Here is a 16,457-nt window from a genome sequence, read left to right on the forward strand (position 1 = left end):
TATTCTGATATCTAATTTGTATGCATATACTTCAATACCAAGAAAAGGAAAATAGATGCAGTCATTTTGAGAGCAGCCAAACATAAAATTTAGAGAAACAAATATAAATGAGTAAATATGCCCATGTTTTGTACTTTCACTGGCAGTACGGCAATGTATAGATGGCATAACTTCGAATTCTGGCTCTACCACTTTTTGGTTGCACGGTCTTAACCTTTGTTTCCTCATCTAAACAAATAATAACACATTTTTTTTTGTTGCTTAGGAAGACTCACTCCGAGCTAACATCTGTGCCAATCTTCCTCTATTTTGTTTGTGGGTAACTGCCACAGCATGGCCACCAAGGAGTGGTGTAGATCCACACCTGGGAACTGAACCCAGGCTGCCAAAGCAGAGCATGGCAAACTTACCACTAGCCACAGGGTTGGTCCCACAACCTTCCTTATAGAAATGTTGGAAAAACAAAATGAAATAGAATGTGGAAAATACTAAACACATGAGAAGTACTCAGTATATATTAATTATCATATGATTATCAAAACTATTCTGGCTCCTAAATAGATTTTGTCCTGTTAAAGATACCACTGTCCCCTTAAATTCATCATGTCTAAAAAATAATAACCAATATCCACTTTGCTTCCTTGTTTCTATTAATGATAATGCTAGAAAATGCAAGTGGTAAGTGAGCTCCATATGAATTTTAGATGTGGATATATCTTGCTCCTGCCATATTACATGTTGTAAATTGCATTTTTAGCATCTACTATCCTTTCTGGGCTAATTTTTAGATTCAGACAATGGAATCATACATTTTTTTCCCTCCATTTCATGCAATCTACTTTTCTAAAATATGAGATATAAATGTGCCTACGTCCCATTCCTTTCCGTGGCTGTTATAAACCTTGAACTTACGGTCAAGTGAACATGCATGATGTGCGTGCACACACACACACACTCTCTGATAAAGATATGGAAAGGCCAGCAACATACATTCATTATGCTCTTTTGTTGCCTCTGAAAACACCTTTATCCAGGACAAACGGAAATGGAATGTGGTTTACTACCCCCACATTTACGGCGTCCTTGAGCTAAGGGTACGGTATTTCAACTTAGCTACATAAACATTTTTAATACTTACCACGGTTGGCAAGAATAATCTACTGGTTTGGGCACCTAGGATATAAAAAAGGCAAAAATAGATTAAGTTTACTTAAGGGAAGCTTTTAGAAATCAATCATTAATTCAGTTCAGCTGACTCAGCTCTATAAAACCCTAACTAGCACAGTCCTGCAACTATCTATTGGCAATTTTATGCAGAGAGAATCATAGTATATCTCAGATTAGTACAAAATAATTCATTTCACTTTAATTCATTCTTTCTTTCATTCATTTTACTGCCACTGTACCTCCGAGAGTAGAGATAGCAGAAAAAATATGAATTGCAAACTTTTGGTATTTTTTTTAATCAAGGCAGTTTAATCCTATCATAGAAAATTAAAATGAAAATGTTAGGAAAACCAAACAGCACTCTGCTTTACCGTGACCGTGGGAATACAGGCAAAATAAACACATATACTGGATACAGGCTCTTATTTTGTAATATAAATTCTAAACTCTGATTTTGAAGTCTACCAACTAGAAAACCTTTTTTATTCAAGAAAAAGTCATGGGAGATATTCATTTTTCCCTTTTCTCCTATGGAGCTTTGCAAAAGAGAAAAACATTGCATTTTCTACACAAATAAAGAAAGAAAACTTCTAGTTGCTGATTGCAATTAGAAAATGAACAAAGCCAAAGAAGGTATACTAATACTCATAAAATAACAAACAAAATATATACTATGTAAAGGGGGACCAAGGTTATAAATTCCTAAGAAAAGACTGGGAGTACAGATAGTTTGTCTTGTGTTCAGAAATTTTTCATGAACCATCTGCATCTTTGATGTATACATTCCAAGGTATTCCTGGGCTTTTTTGTATTGGGTGATTAAAAATACTGTTCCCCTCATTTGTAACAGAGGTCTAGTTAATGTGAATATGTCTCTAGCTATGTCAGTTTTCATAATAGGCTGATACTATTTTGACCTTCCAGGTTAAGAGTTACATATAAAAAAATTCTGGACCCAGCCCCATGGCCTAGTGGTTAAGTTTGGTGTGCTCTGCTTCAGCAGCCTGGGTTCTCAGGTTCAGATCCTGGGCACACACCTACATCACTTGACAGCCATGCTGTGGCAGTGACCCAAATATAAAATAGAGGAAGACTGGCACAGATGTTAGCTCAGGGCTAATCTTCCTCAAGCAAAAAAAAAGAGGAAGAGTGGCAACAGATGTTGGCTCAGGGCTAGTCTTCCTCAGCAAAAAAAAAAAAAAAAAAACCAAAAAACCAACAACTTTCTGGTCATAACATCTCTAAAATTATTAGTATTTAAACATTTTTATCCTATGGATCACATTTTTAACTTCACCACCATGTAAAATCCTGATAAACAGCAAATAACATTGAAAGTAAGTTACACTCATTCAAATCCTGCAAATATTTTCTTGCTTCATTTTGTTTTCATAAACAGAAATCAATCTTCAACAGTTTCCCTTTTGATGATAAGAATATATATGGCCTCTGAAATCTGTTGGGAAAAATATTTTCTCCTTCCCTCTTTGTATTCTTTAAAGTTACACTTATTCTTAAACCAATCTCTCTCTCTCTCAAGCCAAAAAAAAAAAAAGAGAGGGATAGTGAGGATAAAGAGATAAAAGAGAGGGATAGGAGGAGGGTAAAGAACTTCAGTATAATCTGGCTGTGGATTCCCTTGGCTGGGAAAAGGCAAGTGACCCACAAAAATGAAGGGTGACATAAAATTCTAAAGCAGAACAGATATCTGAGGCTGTTTCGTGCTGATGTGTCCCTCAGGAGCTTTTTCTTTCTTCAGTGGTGTATTCTGATGTGTGAAGAGACAGGACAATGTTTTCAGCTATAATCCCCATACAGAGTGGGATTCTGTACTTTTCCATTTGTTAAGGGCCCTCTCATTTCTTTTATGTGTACCCTGGTCCTTTGACTGGACAGATATTTCATATATAAGACTCTAGATAATTTTCTTCTGGATACCCTCTCATCTTTGAGCATATTCTCATCTTGAACATTTTCCCCTAATGTCTTTTTCTGCCTTCATCAGAGACAGTTTACATGGTTAAACTCTGGCTATGGGCATATAGCTTTAAAAAACATTTTGGTGGGAATAAGCATACATGTAAAATAATATATAAAAATATATATGCTTCTCCCTGAAATATATCTTACAAAAGTTGGGACAGTTAGAAGTAAACTTTTTGTGTTTGTTTGGCTAGAAATGTCATTATTTCATCCTCATTAAGGAAAGATAGATTTCTAAGTCGACAGCAATTTTCTTATAAAACTTTGGGTGTATTTTTCTTATTGCTCTAATATCGTTTCAGATACTGTTTCACATTCTAGAATCTCCACTTTTTATTATAGTTACTATTTCTCTGCTGAAGTTTCCTATCTATTCATTCATTATGAACATATATTCCTTTATGTCCTTGAGCACAGTTATAATAGCTACTTTTAAAATCCTTTCCTGCTAATTTCATCATCTGGGACATCTCAGGGTTGTTCTCCTTTGATTATCTTTTCTTTTGAGTATGGTTCACATTCTCCTGCTTCTTGGTATATTGAGTAATTTTGGATAGTATCTTGGACAACTTGAATGATATGCTGTAGAGGCTCTGGATTCTGTTATTTTCCTACAAAGAGTGTGGTTTTTCTTAAAGGAGGCAGTTAACTTGGTTAAACTCCGACTGCAGACTCAATCTTCCCTATGGTGAGAAGCAGTTGAATTCTCAGTTTAGTTCTTTTAGCCTGAGCTGAGCTGCTTGGAGTTTGCACTACCCAGCCAGAGACTGAGGCAGTTTAAACACAGAATGTGAGCTTCTCACTCTGACTCTTTCCTTTCTAAGATTTCCCACACCCAATCCAGAGAGAATTTCTATTTGTATTGGGGGCACGATCAATACGGAATCAATTAAAATTACATCTCTAGTTCAGAATTATTTAGTTCACAGAGCTGGTATGAATTCCAGCCCCATGCCTGGGTGATTCTGGATCTAAGGTTAGGAAGTCTTAGGAGACACTGCTTTCTTTTTTCTTTCCAACACAGAGTGAAGACCAAGATAGACATATCTTCTTCTGTGAGATGGTTTTCTTCTTGTTCACGCACTGAAGGCTCCTAGATTTACAGAGACATAACCAAGTTTGCACTGTGCTGTAGCTCCAGTCTTCATTTCCAGTCACCATATTGCCAGAAATGAAATTGTCTCATTTATGTTCCTCCTGTGTTTTCCTCAGTTCTAGGTTCCTATCTTCATACCTCAGAACTTTTGAGGAGACTGGCATAGCATATGCAGAAGAATACTTTTTAAGCTCAGAATGGAAAGCTCAGCACTACCCATGGACCCCTGATAAACAATATGTCTCAGGGTCAAAAGAGATACCACCTTCTCAAACTTCCTCAACCTGTCCTCCAATCTCCCCTTCTTTTACTTACCTTCACCTAACTTGTCCTACCACCAACAAATGAATCTATAATTCCATTAAGTAAGTAGTAAAATTTTAATAGCTATTTATTAACTTTAAGCTATACAGTCAGTAGTCTTACCCATAATTAAGTATTCCTCTACAACTCTTTATCAGCTTAAAATTCTGAACATTTTCTTCCTTCTAGTAACTAACTGGGTCACAAAATACCATTCAATATGATCCTATGAGCTGATTTAATTAGCATCTACCATTGTTAATTACCTACTTTCAATTAGGGACTTTGGTTTGCTTTTTCACCCTTTTTTCATTCGTACAACAAAAATTTATTAAATACCTGGTATGTGACAGACTATTCCTAAAATAAAACTTCAAATGCTTATTTTATGCCATATTCAAGAGGTTGTGAAAAGAAAACAGTATTTGGTATATAAAATGCTTAATATTCTTGATTTGAGGTATTAAGGTTCCTAAACATCTCAATGTTTAGAATGTATAATCTCCTGCCACCTGCCTACATATAAATATCACTGCTTTAGGCATAGGAAGCCTGAATCTTGTTCATACAAATCATAGAAAAGTAGCTAAACAATCATTTTTGGTTGTCTAATTAAATAACAGTGATATCAAAATTTGACAATTTTTCAAGATTATAAGATAAAAAATACTTGACATCAGATCACAGAACCAACAGAAAAGCAAATGCTTTTTGATTCTCTTTGCTTTTGAAATTAATTAAGCTTGAATGAGTAGAGTTAATTATTCTACAGACCACATTCTGAAATCAAGTATGGATTGGAATATAGCAACAAGATAGTTTAAGGAGGTTTTTTTTCAAACTATCAACTCCATTATATTAATAAAGAAATTTCGTTGACTTGGAGTTAAGAACTTAGTTTTGTAGGAAAGTCTACCCTAAACACCAAATTATGATTATAAAATAATGTCCCCCTAAACAGAAATGTATAAATTGCATAAAGCACCAAAGAGTACATTTTATGTTATATTCATCCATAAGAACAGTTGAGTAAATATTCATTCACTCTCCTTGTATCTACCTAATATATTTTATGTTTTCCGAAAATATCATTACAACATTAAATAAACAGTAATGACAAACTGAAGCACAGAAAAATGTATTTACAAATTTGATTGAGAAATTTATAAACTTGCATGCTTTCAAACACACTAGTTGAAGTCTAATATCTCTTTGTAACCAAAAGTGACTGGGAATAGATTAGACCCTATCATTCTCATCTTAGTGGGAAAAGCAAAATTTGTACAATGCATCTAATCTGTACCTTTGGTTTATTCCTTCTAAAATCTTGCAGACAATTTAATTTTGTAAATTCTACTAAGTCAAATTTGCCTCTTGCATGTACTTCTTTAACATTTAAAAATATTTTCTGGGGCTAGCCCCATGGCATAGTGGTTAAATTTGGCACACTCTGATTTGGCAGACCAAGTCCACGGGTTCAGATCCAGGTGTGGACCTACACCACTCATCAGCCATGCTGCAGTGGCGACCCACAAATAAAAAAATAGAGGAGGACTGGCACAGATGTTAGCTCAGGGCTAATCTTCCTCAAGCAAAAAAAAGAGGAAGACTGGCAACAGATGTTAGCTCAGGGCAAATCTTCCTCAGGAAAAGGGAAAAAAAATGTCTAACAATAGAATCACAATGATTTTGGAATTTTAGTAATAAAGGCCATAACACTCAAATATGAAGTAATACGATCCCTTCAGAAAATAATAAAATTAATGAGCAACCAGACCCATATCCTTTGTACACTCTTGCACAATTAATTGCAGAATAAAAACAAAACAAAATGAGAAAGAAATAAAAGACTCATACTTACACATGGGGAAGGCTTGACAGCATCACTTGGAAAAAATCCAACCTCTCCAGATGCTAAATTTCTACCCTAAATTAGAAAAAGGAAAAAATGCCAATGTTGAGAACAAATTTACCACAAACGACAATCCCATAATGTTGTGCACATGGTGTTTTACTCAGGATTCTCAGACTGACTTACACGTGGTATCCAGTCCTAAGCATTAACTTGGTATGGCTCAGGAAGGGAAGCGTACGCAGAGAGGTGTTAAAATTGTTAAACTTTACATGTGGTTTCAGATCATGGTAATAAAATAAAAACTCAAGTTTGACTTTCTAATCTACCACTCAATTTCGCTAACTTTACATTCCTCAATCAACAGCACATTCTTTCAATCTTATATTTATCAATACAAGTAGATCACATTGGTTCTGTGCAGGCTCATAATTAATCAGGAATTTGATTTAAATGGTTGCTATTCGCATCTCTAACAGAACTCATGAGAACATTCTTCCAACAAGACAAGAGACATTCCAAGACGTGGAAATGGAAAACATAGTATGATAAGATGTTGTAGATGGCTTTCAGATTTAGGAGAAAGGAACCGGATACTGATTAAGGGAAGAGGACTGTTAAGATGCTGGAGGAAAGGATTATAATGCAAAATGGCATTGTAAATGAGAAAAGAGTAAAGAAATTAACAGACTAAGGAACACCTAAGCACAAAATGGCCAAAAAACACTTAAGAATTTGTTCTTGGAGACCCTTGGTCAAATTTCTCTTTAAAAAAAAAATCTCATGACACTAACCCTACAATTGTTTCCCAGTCCAGAAAGACAAACCATACTCAAAATATACTGCAAAAACAGAACATGCAATGAAAAAGTTCTTGTGAGGTTACTTCTCCTCGTCCAGAAACTGGGCTTACTTTTATTTGCTATTTAACCATTGCTTCCGTCTTAGTACCTCAGATGAGTAAATAGCACTATGATGGGATGTTACATGCTCTATTATTTTTGACGAAGAAAAGCAACAAAAAATGATCAGAAAACATCTCCCTCTTGAAGCAGTATCCCTTTGTGCCTAAGGGCTTGGCTATGAGTTTATAGAGAAAATTTTAAGAAGTAGAAATCCAGAATTAAAGAAAAGGATGAGGAGGAAGAAGAAGAAAAAAGGGAGGAGGGGAGAGGGACATGGAAAAGCAAGAGGGGAAGTGGAGTAGAAATGAGGGAAGGGTCCGAGGTAGGAAAACGGGGGGAAAAGGAAAGGGGAGGGGGTTAGGACAGAGAGGGAGATCAATTAGATAACCAAGCAAAGAGAAGATATTCACTTTGGCAAGGTTCTAAAACTGCATTGCACTTATCAGGGGAAAAGTAAGTGAACAAGTGGAATATTCATTCATTTATTCAACAAATACAGATTCTAATATTAATTCGGGTGGATACTGAGGAAAATGCAAACATTCATAAAATGGCTCCTGTTTGCCCCCATATTTTCAGAGCAAAGATATGTCTAAACATAATTAATTATGTGTTGATTTCTACAAGGTAGAAAGGGCTAACTAATGTTAGAGAGGTACAGAGGAGAGGCTATGAGAATTAGAAAGATGGGTTGAATATTTGGGGGTTTGCCTGAAAGCTACATGGAAGAGGGAGCACTTGAGTGCAAACTGTGCAGAGTTTAAATAAATAGAGATGGAAATGGAGGAAGACATTCTGAAAACAAAATAGAGCATGAGAAAGGCACTAGGGGTAGGAAATTACAGGATGTGCATACGAAATGCAAATAGTTCCCTTTCAATGGAGTCTAATAATGGCTAATACTTATTGAACCCCGACTGCATGCTAGACACTGCTCTGAGTATTTCATTTAGCCCTTACAACGATGCTTTGTAAGAGGTCCAATTACTATCCCCATTTTATAGGTGAGGAAAATGAGACACAGAAGTTAAATGATTTGCCCATGATCACAGAGCCAGCAAGTGACAGAACCAGAATTCAAATTTGGATATTCTAACTTCAGACCTCTGCACTGCCTCTCTCTACAAGCACAAGACTCATAAAGGAGGGCAATGGGAAAGAAAGTCAAAAGGTGGCAAGGATCAGTTTGACTATGATATCTGAATTTATCATTGGTGATGGGGTTTCAGTAAAGGGGTTATGTATTTTAGAACAATTAACTTGGGAACCATGTGCAAACTGGCTTAAAGATGGGCGTGACTTTGTAGGTGAGAATACTACTAGAGATCATGGTAAGGAAGGTATCACAGTAAAGGAAGAGGGACCGGAGGAGGGAACAGGTGCTAGGGACATTATTTAACTACAGTGTTTGTGACTTGCCTGTGGCTTAGATATGGGAAGAGAAGACTATGGGAATTAGACTGGGAGAAAAGTCAAGGGTGGAGGCAAATATATAATCCATTCAAACAGACAACACAGATTTAGATGACAATCAAACAGAGGGGAAATTTGGAATCATAGGAGCAAGACTGTCATGGAAGAAGCAAATGAAGAGAGAAGAAGATGGAAGATAGGACTTACAGAAATTAGTGTAACTAGAAGTCAGGAAGGAACCACAAAGAGGGAGGAGAAGCAGAGACTAGAGAGTGATGACAGCTCAGTGACTATGAGGTTGGAATGAAGTGTTTCTTTCATTCCTTCATTTAAGCATGACACTGAGATATAAGTAAGTAAGTATGATATTTGGGGACAATATGACTAGCCAGACCTTTATATACAAATGCACTGTAATGCCACCTGAGCAAAAAATACAAGGGTGTGTTGGTGGGAACCATACACTAACAGGGGCTCAGAAGAGAAAAGGATAAGGCTGATTGTTTTAAAAAACTAAAGTAAGACCTCTGAGAGTGCAGGAAAGGGAACAAGTCTGTTTTACAGGGGAAAGGTCTAAGAGAGCTTTATAATGGTCTTTCAAAACTCTATTTGAAGACATACCAACAAATGGGAACATTGTGGCTATTATAAGAATAGTGAACTGTCAATTCCATTCTTCATCAGAAAAAGAACAAACGGTCTTAATCTATGGAATGCAGAGTTCAGGAGCAGCAGTGATATTTTTGTGACAGTGCATATTGGCCAATGTAATACCACCTATTTCCTCAGAACAAAATTGACACAGGGCCCCTCATATAGATTGATACTTTCACTCTATTCCTCTGCCTAAACTTGGCTCACACATTACCTCCTCTGTCATCTCGTCTATAAAACCTTCCTCAATCTGCAGATCCAGATTTAATCTCACCCTTTTCTCCCATCGCACCTTCACGTGCTTTTAGAAACACATATGCCACGTATAATTATTACTTTACATGATGTCCTCCATTACTAGACTGTGAGTTCTTTGAAATCCAGGACAAAGTCTTCATCTTTTTTTTTTTTTTTTTTTTTAGGAAGATTAGCCCTCAGCTAACTACTGCCAGTCCTCCTCTTTTTGCTGAGGAAGCCTGGCTCTGAGCTAACATCCGTGCCCATCTTCCTCTAGTTTATACGTGGGACGCCTACCACAGCATGGCTGCCAAGCAGTGCCATGTCCGCACCCGGGATCCGAACCAGCGAACCCCGGGCCGCCGAGAAGCGGAACGTGCGAACTTAACCGCTGCACCACCGGGCCGGCCCCAGTCTTCATCATTTTTTATAACAGAATGCCAGACACATAGTAAGCACTTAATAAATGTTTGTAATTTGAGGTGTTTCTCAATCTGATAGTCCCATGTCAATGAGTAGTGCGACCTTAAATTCCCCTTCATTGAAAACAATAAAATATACCACGTTTTGTTTTTACACAAATGGACTGAGAAGCTTTACGCAGCCTATTTCTATATGAAAATATTCTTATAGTGACACTGTTTGACCAATCCCTGATATTTTATATAAGGAGTGTGTGCTGAAGAATGTAATGCACAAAACAGAGAGAAAGGTGATAAGGCACAAAGAATGAAAGAGTAGGAAACACTTTAATGAATTTTATCATTCCTAAAGCCGTATGCACTGATCCATCATTTTTTTGTGTCTTTCTTTGCAGAACCAAGGGTTCCACCTGAAAGGCATGAATGGAATCTGAAACTGTCTTAGACTGTAGAGGAAGGGGCCATGGTTTTTTAAGAAATGTTCTAAAACTAGAGTGATCTGTCCAAACCAAGATCTTTTGAGAGTGAGGGGGCAATGATTAATAACTACGCCAGGACCAAAGGTGTAAATTGGGACTATTATGGGTAAACCAGGACACATGGTCACTGTTTCAAAACCACTTTGTTCTCTCTCTCCACATTTCAAGAACACTAGCAGAGGTCTCTCAGGAGGGGGCAATTTTCAATAAGCAGACTCCCAAGGTCATTCTAACTTGTGTTTTCCTTAATGAAATGCCCTAGCAGAGCAGGTGAAATTTCCTCAAAGGTCACAGCATTCCTTAGATGACAAAGAGGTGAGAGAAAATTTAACATATCTTAATTGATAAATAAAGTTACATTTCCTCACTAATTCCTATGAGATGTCAGTTTTAGCTATGGGAGATAATACGTGCTGTAGTCAATGATTTTCCACTTATTAAAGGAATAGCCATCCTACAACATTTGGAAGATTCAAAACCAAAGTAGTGTGTAGGAGGGGTGTCTCTGGTTCCCTGGTGGATGTGTGTGGGATGTACATTGATAATTCATTAATACTAATGGGTGGAGCAGCTGTCAATCCCCTACGCATGGATGGAACTGCAGACTGTAGCTATGAAATAAACCATTTTCAAAGCCAATGATTTAGTGGACTTTATGTGATGATTAATCTATGAGATTTTTACTAACCTTGATGAGACATGTAGCTGAATTTCCTTCTCCTTTACATCCCTGTGTGGGCATTTTTATTCTGCGTCAGATAATCAACTTGTCATTTCTTTTATGCCTATTATAAATGCCAAAGATAGGGAATCTTCTTTTAGTTATCCTCCTATCTGATGTTTGTTCTTGTGAGCCCCTTAATATCTTCAAGGTTAACCTGAAAACATTCCTCTTGCATAGTTATGTGTCATCCAGTGTACCACACAGTGCTATCTTTATAGGCATTTATTCCGCAGGGCATTCTCTCTATTATGTGATGGGACTTTTGTAAATCTAACAGTACAGGTTGGGTCATTCTCATGAAAATACTTTCTTTGGAAAGTACCTGCAAAAACAAGTTACGGGCTGCATATGGTAAGAAAAGATGAACCTTTATAATTTTCATTAAATAAATTGAAGCAGACACAAAGCATAATAACGTTAAATTATAATTCATACAATAATAATGCCTTTTTTCCTGAAAAGCAAATTTCTTCCTGTAGAAAAACATTTCAAACTAAAATTGACAACTTTCTCTGAACTTCCTGAACATCTCAAGTATTAATGCATACTCAGACACATTTATTTCTAAACGATCTTCGGTTTTAACTATTTTTCATTTTTCTTCAAAAAGAATCCACAGTGAATCATAATGAATTAAAACTACTTTAAATTTGCTGGTAGAAATGATATTTACAATCTACTTGTATAGAGAAAAACATTATTGTATGCTAGGATGGTAGAGCTAAAATTGCATTTTTAAACCCATAGACAAGGATGGCTTAAATGACAGAATATCCTCCAAAAATCTTAATCAGAAATTGCTTGACTCCTAACTTTGTAAAAAGGGAAAGAATTGCTTTAAGAAAAATACAGAGCATCTTTTCCCTGTGGCTCATTTATCCCCTTAATGCCACCTGGATTGGAGCTTTAATGCACTCCTGGAATAGCACTGAACAATTTGAAACAGATGTGGAAAGCTGAATGTAAAAGGGACAGATTAATGGTTATTTATGAAAGATTGGAAATTCTCCCAAGTTACAATGCCCTAAACACTCTGAATGTATGCATGATGGTGCTGTGGAGATTACTAAGCAATTTATCACATATGGGTAATGGCCAGAGCAACTGTCATCTTGCCCAGTCACTCTCTCACTGTCAGAAATACAGTCTGAGTGTGTGGGGAAGATGACATACAGGGTGGGCATGAATTATGGGAATATAGGCCAATAAAAATTAGTTTACTAACTGAATGGATGGATAGATAGGTAGATAGATAGCTTTTAGCAAGCACTGTCTTTGGAATTATTCTGACAGGCTTTGTGAGTACATGCAATGGAATCAAAGGACTAGAAAAGGAGAGAAAACTAGAACAAAGACTTTCTGAAATTGGTAAGGAGTGATCTGTGATCATAGCAGCAGCCATATTGTAACCATTGTCATCAATTAGATATATATCAGTGCTAGTTCTTGAAAAACGTAGAAAAGGAGTACCATACACAGGGGATGTGGCATCAGAAGAGCTCATTCTATTCCCAGCTCTGCTATAAAAAACTGCAAGCTTAGGCAAGTCTCAATGGTAAAACAAGGATGGTGACAAGATCTGCCACACATGCATCACCAGGGTGTTACAAAGATCAAAGAATTAACATGTGTGAAAGCACTTGCTAAATGCTAAAAATACCTAATTTTCTATTTTCTCCACAATATTGCTTTTTGATTATTCTCAATCCATCTTTTCACTTCTAAATTTTCTTTCTTTAGTTGACCTATTCATGTGTTATTAAAATAGAAATGCCTAGTCCTATGTATAATCCCACCATCCTCCTTATATTTAGGCAAGTTTGTTAAGCCACAAGTAATACAAACTCTCATATAACTTTCACTGGAACAGAAAATACTACATTCAAGATACTCCATTCCTTTTCTCAAATGTCCTAATGCTTTCTTGCAAGTACACACATTCTTTCATTGTTAATTTCTTCTTATATGATGAGTAAGATATGCATTTTTCCACCAGTGAAGACCTTGAAAATTTGCCAAGTATAATGGCATATGGTTGCACCAAATGGTCGGTCATTACAATGGATTCCAAAATATTCATGCACACACACACACACACACACACACACACACAAGAACAAAACCATAAGCACGTGCTTTTATCATTTCTTAAGAGTACAGGATCTTTAACTTTTGTCCAATGTATAAACAGTAAACACTCATGAGATTTTTCAAAAGACTGTATGAAACTCATATTCCTGGCATAGTTCATTTGTAGTTAAGTGGCTGTCATAGGCTTAGAATTCTGAATAACTCTAAAAAAGCTGCATCTTAGTCTAGGCTCCTTGAAATTAAATTTATCTACAATTTGTAAGGGTTTATAATTGAATCAAGTCATCAAAATGTATGACAAAGACCTCGATTATATTTGATGGTTTTTCCAATGCACAGAAAATTGTTTGTGTTTACTACATCTCTGAAATTTTGGCAGACGGAAGTGTCAAAAACTCTAAAAAAAATTAAAAGTTGTGAAATGTACACTAAGAAAAACCTACTATAAAGCCAAAAGCTGTATTCCTACACTTATTGGATGTGAGATGAATATAAAAGCAGAATGAGACTTTGCAGAACATTTTTCTTGTTATCCAAAAAATGTATTCTGTGAGGTTCCTGGATTCCTCCAGCAGGGAAAGGAACTCTAGTTATGGGTGCCTTGAGGCTTTTTCTCCACAGTCTCACTGGGTGAGATATTGTACATGATGCAATATCGAATCAAAATCTTATAACTGGGTTTTTCTGGTGAAGTAAACAAGAGACTACCTTTGACGAAAGGAAAAAAAATCAGCAAGCAAAAACCAATGTGCATGTAGGTACCCCAAATCCCAAGTGGTTACTCAACATAAAATCTGGACAGAAGAAGAATGTTCTAGCACATCTTGGAAGAAATCTGATTTGGGAAGAGGGCATATAACCCCGAAAATAAACCAGGCTTAACAAAGGTCCAAAATACAGAAATTTGTTTTTGTTTTTTTAATCCTCGCATATAACTAATCAGTGTTTTCTTATCTTTAGTAATTTTAATCGTAAGTAATCACCAAGGGAATATTCTGAAAATAGCACCATATACATTAAATGTACATGGCAGCAGTAGGCATTTTTAAAGAATTTATTTTTCTACTAAGAACAGAACTAGTGGTTTAATGAAAAGTATACTGACTTCCTAATATTCACAAGGCACTATGCTATGTACTAGAGGATTAAAAATTCATAAACATGGCCACTATCTTCAAGGATCTCATTCAGATAACGTCATTTCCTTAATTAGCTTTTGCTTTGGTTATTTTTATAGATTTTTACAGAATTTTGGATCACAAACAAACCTATGAGGTAATAATTTGATGTGGATAGAGAGTTGGAGCCTGGAGTTCTATTCCTAGCCTTCTGATCTCCACTAAGCCATTTTATCTTTCTTGGCTTCAATATCCTCATCTGCGAAATGACAGAGTTTGACCCTAGGATTTCTGAGGTCCCCTTTACCACCAAAGTCCTTTGCTTAAACTAGCATTTTCCCCAAGTCCCTACAGTTCTCCAGTTAGTTACTGTTACCAAGAAGTTATTTGATCCACAAATTCTTAATTAGCGGTGCTATGTATCAGTAATTTAATCTGGTTGCGCTTATTTATAGAAGATAAGGACATTTCAGGTCCCTAATTACTTACATTGTAACTCAGTGTGAAGTCCTCTATTTTCCAAGGTACACAAGATTGATTTGTTAGCAGTTACATTCATTCATTCATTCTTTAGGAATTCAGATTACCATGAATAATTAAAATTTAATATATGTCATAATTTGATAAATTATTTGGCCTAAAGCCTCAAGGGCATGTGCATGTGCACACTCTATTGAAATAACCTGTATCAAATCAATAGTCATATCAGATGCAACCGCAGATTGATGGCCCACTGAAGGTATTCCGTGATTGACACAAACTTAGTAATTATGGCAGAACGTAGCTTATGTGGTGGTAAAATAATGGAAGAAAAAGGACCACAACAGAAGTCCTCAGAACTTTCTCCTTAATAATATTAGTCTCTATTGGGAAAAGAAGAGGTAATACTTCACTGTCTGAATTTCTACTTAGACAGCAGTGTCCTCACCTAGGTTCATTATAACCTACATTTTGCCCTGTACCAAACACAGGACAAAGTAACAGTAAGAACTGTTAACCAAAAACACCCATCTTGAGAGTTAACAATTAGGACCTCACCCACTTTGTCAGGAGGTTTGCCAATTCCCATAATACAGTCTGTACACTTGGAAACATTCCTGCAAACTCAGTTTATGATCTATTCAATCAAAGCCAGTTGGCAATCACCCAGGGAAAATGTTTCTTACAGGCCTTTACTAATGTCTATTATCTTCTATAATCATCTCTCCCGGGCCTCCCTTGTTCTATTACAGTCATGCTCTGCCTTTTTCTCCTTTCCTGTAATTAGGGACCCTGATTTAACTCAATATTTTGAGGTAAACACCTGTCAAAACAAAGATCTCATGATTACAGGACATACTAATACCAAATAAGCCTCTACCCTTTTCATATAGCTTTTTATCCCCACATCCACAATTTCAATTCTGCCTTGGCATCTTCTGATTTTATAGAAGGGATGGGCAAGCAGTGAGAGGCAGTTTAGATGCAAAGCCAAGGTCAACTGAGGAACACCTTAAAACTACACTCGCTCCAGCACTGCCTAAAAAGGTATCATTGCCATGATAAAAACCAAGTTCGAGATTTCACAAAGAAATGCCCTGGGGTAGGAATCTGAACTGGGGAAAACATACTTCCCAGAGATGTGTACTTGCTGGTTCATAATGCCAAAGCTATGAGTCTTTTGGTGTCAGGAGTCAGTTTTCTTAACAAAGGAGATCTGATTTTCCTTAAAATATGTCTTCAGTGTTCTTATTTGCCTCTATGATCAGCCTGACACTTGAATTTTAGATCAGGAGAAAAAAATATATAGTTTTAGAAAATTCTCTTGTAGCTAATATTCTTGTGTGGTCTAGAAAGTATTGGAAAAGTCTCACCTTTCTCTAGGGCAAAGGAAAAGAATACTTCGAAGTGATTTGGTTACAAAAGTTGCAGGGAGGCTGTTGGGAGGAAAGACTATTAACTCCACTCCACAGGACCTCCCTTCCTGGGCCCTCAGAGGGTTTCTGCATCAGGTCCTGTGTTATAGGGCAGATC

The 16,457-nt window shown here is 36.5% G+C and overlaps 1 protein-coding gene across 2 annotated transcripts in view; it reads right to left on the reverse strand.

Moving 5' to 3' along the window:
• The window catches only part of VAV3 (vav guanine nucleotide exchange factor 3), a 349,793-nt gene that overhangs the window by 34,983 nt on the left and 298,353 nt on the right, over positions 1-16,457 (reverse strand). For both annotated transcript variants that reach the window (XM_070486950.1, XM_070486951.1), the window contains 2 exons: positions 6,411-6,476; positions 1,139-1,173 (listed from right to left, as the gene is read on the reverse strand). In XM_070486950.1, coding sequence (XP_070343051.1) covers positions 1,139-1,173; positions 6,411-6,476 — 101 coding nt within the window. The remainder of the gene's footprint in view (positions 1-1,138; positions 1,174-6,410; positions 6,477-16,457) is intronic.

The sequence above is a fragment of the Equus asinus genome, chromosome 16 (assembly GCF_041296235.1).
Source record: "Equus asinus isolate D_3611 breed Donkey chromosome 16, EquAss-T2T_v2, whole genome shotgun sequence".
Lineage (NCBI taxonomy): Eukaryota > Metazoa > Chordata > Mammalia > Perissodactyla > Equidae > Equus > Equus asinus.